This window comes from Anomaloglossus baeobatrachus, unplaced genomic scaffold, assembly GCF_048569485.1.
Source record: "Anomaloglossus baeobatrachus isolate aAnoBae1 unplaced genomic scaffold, aAnoBae1.hap1 Scaffold_699, whole genome shotgun sequence".
Taxonomy (NCBI): Eukaryota; Metazoa; Chordata; class Amphibia; order Anura; family Aromobatidae; genus Anomaloglossus; species Anomaloglossus baeobatrachus.
Genome location: NW_027445073.1, coordinates 1 through 9,257, shown reverse-complemented (window position 1 = coordinate 9,257; position 9,257 = coordinate 1). Strand labels below are relative to the sequence as shown.

Below are 9,257 nucleotides of genomic sequence, written 5' to 3'. Positions count from 1 at the left end.
GTCCCTCGTCGGCAACCGTAGTTGTCGTTCTGCTGCTGTCAGAGACGCTAAGAGACCGGCGAGTCACGTGGTGTGCCGCGAGATCCGGGCAAAATCAAGAGGCGGCGGCCCCCCGAAAAAGACGTAGGTACTGGAGCCCACCCTGCACTATATACACTCGGTATACAGCACCCACACACGTCTGCACATCCTCCCCCTGTGTGTGTCTATATGTATATACCCCCCCCCCCCAAAACTGTCAATATACGACCCCCCACTTCTGTATATATACGGTTCAACCCCCCCCCCCCCCCCCCGCGTCTGTGTGTATATGGCTCATCCCCCCCCCCCGCGCGTCTGTGTGTATATGGCTCATCCACCCGTGCGTCTGTGTGTATATGGCTCATCCACCCGTGCGTCTGTGTGTATATGGCTCATCCACCCGTGCGTCTGTGTGTATATGGCTCATCCACCCGTGCGTCTGTGTGTATATGGCTCATCCACCCGTGCGTCTGTGTGTATATGGCTCATCCCCCCCCCGCGCGTCTGTGTGTATATGGCTCATCCACCCGTGCGTCTGTGTGTATATGGCTCATCCCCCCCCCCGCGCGTCTGTGTGTATATGGCTCATCCCCCCCCCGCGTCTGTGTGTATATGGCTTAAACCCCCCCCCCCCGCGCGTCTGTGTTTATATGGCTCATCCACCCGTGCGTCTGTGTGTATATGGCTCATCCACCCGTGCGTCTGTGTGTATATGGCTCATCCACCCGTGCGTCTGTGTGTATATGGCTCATCCACCCGTGCGTCTGTGTGTATATGGCTCATCCACCCGTGCGTCTGTGTGTATATGGCTCATCCACCCGTGCGTCTGTGTGTATATGGCTCATCCACCCCGTGCGTCTGTGTGTATATGGCTCATCCACCCGTGCGTCTGTGTGTATATGGCTCATCCACCCGTGCGTCTGTGTGTATATGGCTCATCCACCCGTGCGCGTCTGTGTGTATATGGCTCATCCACCCGTGCGTCTGTGTGTATATGGCTCATCCACCCCCCGCGCGTCTGTGTGTATATGGCTCATCCACCCCCCGCGCGTCTGTGTGTATATGGCTCGTCCCCCCCGCGCGTCTGTGTGTATATGGCTCGTCCCCCCCGCGCGTCTGTGTGTATATGGCTCGTCCCCCCCCCGCGCGTCTGTGTGTATATGGCTCGTCCCCCCCCCGCGCGTCTGTGTGTATATGGCTCGTCCCCCCCGCGCGTCTGTGTGTATATGGCTCGTCCCCCCCCGCGCGTCTGTGTGTAGATGGCTCGTCCCCCACGCGCGTCTGTGTGTAGATGGCTCGTCCCCCACGCGCGTCTGTGTGTAGATGGCTCGTCCCCCACGCGCGTCTGTGTGTAGATGGCTCGTCCCCCACGCGCGTCTGTGTGTAGATGGCTCGTCCCCCACGCGCGTCTGTGTGTAGATGGCTCGTCCCCCACGCGCGTCTGTGTGTAGATGGCTCGTCCCCCACGCGCGTCTGTGTGTAGATGGCTCGTCCCCCCCGCGCGTCTGTGTGTAGATGGCTCGTCCCCCCCGCGCGTCTGTGTGTAGATGGCTCGTCCCCCCCGCGCGTCTGTGTGTAGATGGCTCGTCCCCCCCCGCGTGTCTGTGTGTAGATGGCTCGTCCCCCCCCGCGCGTCTGTGTGTAGATGGCTCGTCCCCCCCCCGCGCGTCTGTGTGTAGATGGCTCGTCCCCCCCCGCGCGTCTGTGTGTAGATGGCTCGTCCCCCCCCGCGCGTCTGTGTGTAGATGGCTCGTCCCCCCCGCGCGTCTGTGTGTAGATGGCTCGTCCCCCCCGCGCGTCTGTGTGTAGATGGCTCGTCCCCCCCGCGCGTCTGTGTGTAGATGGCTCGTCCCCCCCGCGCGTCTGTGTGTAGATGGCTCGTCCCCCCCGCGCGTCTGTGTGTAGATGGCTCGTCCCCCCCGCGCGTCTGTGTGTAGATGGCTCGTCCCCCCCCGCGCGTCTGTGTGTACACGGCCCTCCCCCCCCCGCGCGTCTGTGTGTACACGGCCCTCCCCCCCCGCGCGTCTGTGTGTACACGGCCCTCCCCCCCCGCGCGTCTGTGTGTACACGGCCCTCCCCCCCCCGCGCGTCTGTGTGTACACGGCCCTCCCCCCCCCGCGCGTCTGTGTGTACACGGCCCTCCCCCCCCCCCGCGCGTCTGTGTGTACACGGCCTCCCCCCCCGCGCGTCTGTGTGTACACGGCCTCCCCCCCGCGCGTCTGTGTGTACACGGCCTCCCCCCGCGCGTCTGTGTGTACAGGCCCTCCCCCCCCCGCGCGTCTGTGTGTACACGGCCTCCCCCCGCGCGTCTGTGTGTACACGGCCTCCCCCCCGCGCGTCTGTGTGTACACGGCCTCCCCCCGCGCGTCTGTGTGTACACGGCCCTCCCCTCCGCGCGTCTGTGTGTACACGGCCTCCCCCCCCGCGCGTCTGTGTGTACATGGCCCTCCCCCCCCCCCCCCGCGCGTCTGTGTGTACAGGCCCTCCCCCCCCCGCGCGTCTGTGTGTACACGGCCCTCCCCCCCGCGCGTCTGTGTATATGCGGCTTCTCATCTCTCCTATTCTTATGCACACGCTGCAGTCGTCAATAACACATCGTCTGCAGGAGGGTGCTGCTGGATCTCTGATTGGCAAAGTGAGGAAATTGGTTATTGCTGCCAGAGCCCGTGGACTCCAGCGCTGAAAGAGCCGGGCCAATATGACGTATATCTTATACCATGGTTAAGGCTTAGGCTGAAATGCGTTGTTTTTTCCCTCCCCTCAGGATTTGACGTCCTCATCTCTAACCACCTGGCGATATTGATGGAGTAAATGTGAAGTTTTATGTTACACGTGTATATGGCCCGGTTCACATTAGTGTAGAGAGGCTGAATGGGTCAGTCTGTTTTGGGATGGTGTGGAGGCCGTGTTACTCCTCTGATGATTCCCATACAAAGAGAAGAAACGCGTCGGGAGACAGTCCTGGCACACTTATGGTGTAGGTGTCCACTGTAGACTGCCCTGGTAAGGGCATCATAACGATCGTGTCAGTATTACGGGATATGGGTGCGATCACACGAACGCGTGACTCACACGATAATCGGACCGCATTATCTGGCGCGGCTGGCTTCTCTCCTGACAGGAGCAGCTCTGCTGCATGTATTTCTATGCAGCTGAAACGCTCCTGTCCATAGAGTGTGCGGCCATACCGGGTGATGCCGATGCGAAACTCACCAAGTCTCTCGCAAGTTGGACTCCGGCCTATGCGGCACTCTTTTCCCAGTTGGCTCCTATCTTACGCACGTTACCCCCCGAACTCCACCAGACTGTCTCTTACTGCGCTCTTTCCACCCCCCCTCCCCCCTTTCCTGTTCCATCTCTAGCCGGCGCCGTCCCCCCCCCAGTCGCTTTGTCTCTGGCCAGCACCCTCCCCCCCAGATGCTTTGTCTGTGGCGTGCCCTCCCTCAGTCACTTAATCTCTGGCCAGCGCTCTCCCCTCCCGCCCAGTCACTTAGTCTCTGGCTGGCGCCCTCCACCCCCAGTTGCTCCGTCTCTGGCTGGCGCCCTCCACCCCCAGTTGCTCCGTCTCTGGCTGGCGCCCTCCACCCCCAGTTGCTCCGTCTCTGGCTGGCGCCCTTCCCCCCCAATTGCTCCGTCTCTGGCTGGCGCCCTTCCCCCCAGTTGCTCCGTCTCTGGCTGGCACCCTCCCCCCCCCCCCCCAGTTGCTCCGTCTCTGGCTGTCACCCTCCCCCCCCTCCCAGTTGCTCCGTCTCTGGCTGTCACCCTCCCCCCCCTCCCAGTTGCTCCGTCTCTGGCTGGCGCCCTTCCCCCCAGTTGCTCCGCCTCTGGCTGCCCCCCCCCCCCCCAGTTGCTCCGTCTCTGGCTGGCACCCTCCCCCCCCCCCCCCAGTTGCTCCGTCTCTGGCTGGCGCCCCCCCCGTTGCTTCATTTGTGGCCGGCGCCCTCCTCCTCAGTTGCTTCGTCTCTGGCCTGCGCCCTCCTCTCCCAGTTGCTTCGTCTCTGGCCGGCGCCCTCCTCCCCAGTGGCTTCGTCTCTGGCCGGCGCCCTCCTCTCCCAGTTGCTTCGTCTCTGGCCTGCGCCCTCCTCTCCCAGTTGCTTCGTCTCTGGCCGGCGCCCTCCTCTCCCAGTTGCTTCGTCTCTGGCCGGCGCCCTCCTCTCCCAGTTGCTTCGTCTCTGGCCGGCGCCCTCCTCTCCCAGTTGCTTCGTCTCTGGCCTGCGCCCTCCTCTCCCAGTTGCTTCGTCTCTGGCCTGCGCCCTCCTCTCCCAGTTGCTTCGTCTCTGGCCTGCGCCCTCCTCTCCCAGTTGCTTCGTCTCTGGCCGGCGCCCTCCTCTCCCAGTTGCTTCGTCTCTGGCCGGCGCCCTCCTCTCCCAGTTGCTTCGTCTCTGGCCGGCGCCCTCCTCTCCCAGTTGCTTCGTCTCTGGCCCTCACCCTCCTCTCCCAGTTGCTTCGTCTCTGATCGGCGCCCTCCTCCTTAGTTGCTTCGTCTCTGACCGGCACCCTCCTCTCCCAGTTGCTTCGTCTCTGATCGGCGCCCTCCTCCTTAGTTGCTTCGTCTCTGACTGGCACCCACCTCCTCAGTTGCTTCGTCTCTGGCCGGCGCCCTTTCCCCAGTCGCTTCGTCTCTGGCCGGCGCCCTCCCCCCCCCCCAGTCGCTTCGTCTCTGGCCTGCGCCCTTTCCCCAGTCGCTTCGTCTCTGGCCGGCGCCCTCCCCCCCCCCAGTCGCTTCGTCTCTGGCCGGCACCCTTTCCCCAGTTGCTTCGTCTCTGGCCGGCGCCCTCCTCCCCAGTTGCTTCGTCTCTGTCTGGAGCCCTCCCCCCAGTCGCTCAGTCTCTGGCCGGCGCCCTCCCCCCAGTCGCTCCGTCTCTGGCCGGCGCCCTCCCCCCAGTCGTTCCGTCTCTGGCTGCCACTCTTTCTGCTGCGCTTCGTTGGTGTTCTGCTTTACTCTCGTCTCCGCTCCTCTCTCCAGCCGTTCTCCACCATCCCTCTCCACTCATCATGGCCGCTGATGGTTCAGAGCGAGAAGAGGACGGCGGTCAGGAGACCATGTCCAGCGGAAACATCCTGGAGTCCTTCTCAGAGAGCACAGAGACCCGGGATCTGATTGTCAGCCTGCGGGACGTGTGCGAGGAGCTGGTCAGCAGGGAGGTCTGCACACAGAGGTTCATAGGTGAGCGGCGGAGACCGTCAGCATGAAGGCAGAGACGGAGAGACAACTCTGCAGGTTCCCTTAATACCTGCCTGTATATTTTCAGTGATAATGGACGCCTATCAGGAGCAGCCGCATCTCCTGGACCCGCATCTCCGTAAGTTGTGTTTTGTTTTTTTTTTCTTGGGCCATGTGCCGCTCACATGTTTGCGATGGTGCACACCTCAGGAGGGCAGGGCACCAGAGTAGTCTGAGCTGATCGCCGGACCTCGGCTGTCTCTTTCCTTGCAGAGTGGATGTTGGACCTTCTGCTGGACGTCGTACGTGACCGGACCTCCCCGCTCGTCCTCGTGCACTTGGCCTTCAAATTCCTTTATATCATTTCTAAGGTATTTTGTCATGTGCATAATTTTTGTTTTTTTATGATACAGAGCTCCAAACCCTCAGCTGTGGTCCCCCCCCCCCCCCAATAAAGCCGCTGTAGTAACCGATGTTTGTTCTGCCAGGTCCGTGGAGATAAGATCTTCCTGCGCCTCTTCCCTCATGAGGTGGTGGACGTTCACCCGGTGCTGGAGATGATCTCTGTGCAGAACCCGGCGGATCATGAGGTGAGAGCGGAGCCGTGACGCTCGGGGGACGGGGTAATGACCCCTATTTGTGGAGTGGCGCCTGTTTATCTCTCAGGACTCCTTTGTTTCCGTCCTCAGACCTGGGAGACGCGGTACATGCTGCTGCTCTGGCTGTCGATGACGTGTCTCATACCCTTTGATCTCTCTCGTCTGGATGGAAACCTCTCTGCAGAGGGAGGGCGGATACGTCGCTCCACCATGGATCACATCCTGGAGGTCGCCAAGGTCTGCGCTCAGCGATCCTCACCTTGTCTGTCTTTTTCTTATTCTCTCTTCCTCGCTGCCCCCTCTCTCTCTCTCTCTCGTGTTTCCACCTTCTCTCTTCTCTCTCTCTCTCTCTCGCGCTGCCCTTTTCTCTCTCTCGCGCTGCCCTTTTCTCTCTCTCGCGCTGCCCTTTTCTCTCTCTCGCGCTGCCCTTTTCTCTCTCTCGCGCTGCCCTTTTCTCTCTCTCGCGCTGCCCTTTTCTCTCTCTCGCGCTGCCCTTTTCTCTCTCTCGCGCTGCCCTTTTCTCTCTCTCGCGCTGCCCTTTTCTCTCTCTCGCGCTGCCCTCCCCTCTCTCTCGCGCTGCCCTCCCCTCTCTCTCTCGCGCTGCCCTCCCCTCTCTCTCTCGCGCTGCCCTCCCCTCTCTCTCTCGCGCTGCCCTCCCCTCTCTCTCTCGCGCTGCCCTCCCCTCTCTCTCTCGCGCTGCCCTCTCCTCTCTCTCTCGCGCTGCCCTCCCCACTCTCTCTCTCGCTGCCCTCCCCTCTCTCTCTCGCGCTGCCCCCCCCACTCTCTCTCTCGCTGCCCTCCCCACTCTCTCTCTCGCTGCCCTCCCCTCTCTCTCTCTCGCTGCCCTCCCCTCTCTCTCTCTCGCTGCCCTCCCCTCTCTCTCTCTCGCTGCCCTCCCCTCTCTCTCTCTCGCTGCCCTCCCCTCTCTCTCTCTCGCTGCCCTCCCCTCTCTCTCTCTCGCTGCCCTCCCCTCTCTCTCTCTCGCTGCCCTCCCCTCTCTCTCTCTCGCTGCCCTCCTCTCTCGGGCGCGCGGGCTGCCCTCCTCTCTCGGGCGCGTGGGCTGCCCTCCTCTCTCGGGCGCGCGGGCTGCCCTCCTCTCTCGGGCGCGCGGGCTGCCCTCCTCTCTCGGGCGCGCGGGCTGCCCTCCTCTCTCGGGCGCGCGGGCTGCCCTCCTCTCTCTCTCTCGCGCGCGGGCTGCCCTCCTCTCTCTCTCTCGCGCGCGTTGCCCTCCTCTCTCTCTCTCGCGCGCGTTGCCCTCCTCTCTCTCATATTCTCTTGCGCTCGCTTTCTCCCGTCTCTTGCGCTCGCTTTCTCCCGTCTCTTGCGCTCGCTTTCTCCCGTCTCTTGCGCTCGCTTTCTCCCGTCTCTTGCGCTCGCTTTCTCCCGTCTCTTGCGCTCGCTTTCTCCCGTCTCTTGCGCTCGCTATCTCCCGTCTCTTGCGCTCGCTTTCTCCCGTCTCTTGCGCTCGCTTTCTCCCGTCTCTTGCGCTCGCTTTCTCCCGTCTCTTGCGCTCGCTTTCTCCCGTCTCTTGCGCTCGCTTTCTCCCGTCTCTTGCGCTCGCTTTCTCCCGTCTCTTGCGCTCGCTTTCTCCCGTCTCTTGCGCTCGCTATCTCCCGTCTCTTGCGCGTCTCTTGCGCTCGCTATCTCCCGTCTCTTGCGCTCGCTTTCTCCCGTCTCTTGCGCTCGGCTTTCTCCCGTCTCGTCCGCTCGGCTATCTCCCGTCTCGTCCGCTCGACTTTCTCCCGTCTCGTCCGCTCGCTATCTCCGTCTCGTCCTCTGTGCTCACACATGGCCTCTTCCTCTCTTGCAGTCCTACCTGCTGGTCAGTGACAAGTCTCGGGACGCCGCGGCTGTGCTCGTCTCTACGTAAGTCTGATGTTAAAACCTCACAATCCCAAAAATGAAATGATCAGAATCCGCCACATTTACTGGGGAAGGAGGCGCTCCTAGATAGCTGCTGTACAGGTGTCTGTCCCCTGCTCATCTAATCCTCTGCAATCCTCAGATCGGGCTCTAGGGGGCAGCAAGGGGCCCCCACACATCCACATGGCCGCCTCCTGCCCAGAGCCCGTCGTCTGGTTTCGCTTTCGTTATTGGCGCGGTGCGTTCTCATCTGTCGTTCTGTGCCGCAGGTTTATCACCCGTCCAGATGTGAAGCAGAAGAGGATGGCCGACTTCTTAGACTGGTCCCTGGCTACATTATCCAAGGCTTCCTACCTGACCATCGAGGGGACCATCGCCATGGACGGGATCCTGCAGGCCCTGGTGAGTACCACCGGGGTTATATCTGTAGGCTATCGTGTGCGGGGTTCATATCTGGTTACATCCGTCCTCCAGAGGACGCTGCTGTAATTCTATATACACAGATCCTGCACTGTGACGTCCGTCCTCCAGAGGACGCTGCTGTAATTCTATATATACAGACCCTGCACTGTGACGTCCGTCCTCCAGAGGACGCTGCTGTAATTCTATATATATATACAGATCCTGCACTGTGACGTCCGTCCTCCAGAGGGCGCTGCTGTAATTCTATATATATACAGACCCTGCACTGTGACGTCCGTCCTCCAGAGGACGCTGCTGTAATTCTATATATACAGACCCTGCACTGTGACGTCCGTCCTCCAGAGGACGCTGCTGTTATTCTATATATATACAGATCCTGCACTGTGACCTCCGTCCTCCAGAGGGCGCTGCTGTAATTCTATATATACAGATCCTGCACTGTGACGTCCGTCCTCCAGAGGACGCTGCTGTAATTCTATATATATATACAGATCCTGCACTGTGACGTCCGTCCTCCAGAGGGCGCTGCTGTAATTCTATATATATACAGACCCTGCACTGTGACGTCCGTCCTCCAGAGGACGCTGCTGTAATTCTATATATACAGATCCTGCGCTGTGACGTCCGTCCTCCAGAGGACGCTGCTGTAATTCTATATATACAGATCCTGCACTGTGACGTCCGTCCTCCAGAGGACGCTGCTGTAATTCTATATATACAGATCCTGCGCTGTGACGTCCGTCCTCCAGAGGGCGCTGCTGTAATTCTATATATACAGACCCTGCACTGTGACGTCCGTCCTCCTGAGGGCGCTGCTGTAATTCTATATATATACAGATCCTGCACTGTGACGTCCGTCCTCCTGAGGGCGCTGCTGTAATTCTATATATATACAGATCCTGCACTGTGACGTCCGTCCTCCAGAGGGCGCTGCTGTAATTCTATATATACAGATCCTGCACTGTGACGTCCGTCCTCCAGAGGGCGCTGCTGTAATTCTATATATACAGATCCTGCACTGTGACGTCCGTCCTCCAGAGGGCGCTGCTGTAATTCTATATATACAGATCCTGCACTGTGACGTCCGTCCTCCAGAGGACGCTGCTGTAATTCTATATACACAGATCCTGCACTGTGACGTCCGTCCTCCAGAGGGCGCTGCTGTAATTCTATATATACAGATCCTG

General features: G+C 60.8%; 1 protein-coding gene across 1 annotated transcript; it reads left to right on the top strand.

Moving 5' to 3' along the window:
- Positions 1–14: 14 nt before the first annotated feature.
- LOC142286876 (tubulin-specific chaperone D-like) lies at positions 15–8,049 on the top strand (the record flags this gene model as incomplete). The annotated part of the gene is made up of 8 exons (XM_075333407.1): positions 15–123; positions 4,988–5,188; positions 5,274–5,324; positions 5,459–5,556; positions 5,674–5,775; positions 5,875–6,021; positions 7,595–7,650; positions 7,917–8,049. Coding segments are annotated over exons 2-8 (759 nt in total), but the record flags the coding sequence as incomplete, so codon positions are not given.
- Between the last annotated feature and the right edge of the window lie 1,208 nt (positions 8,050–9,257).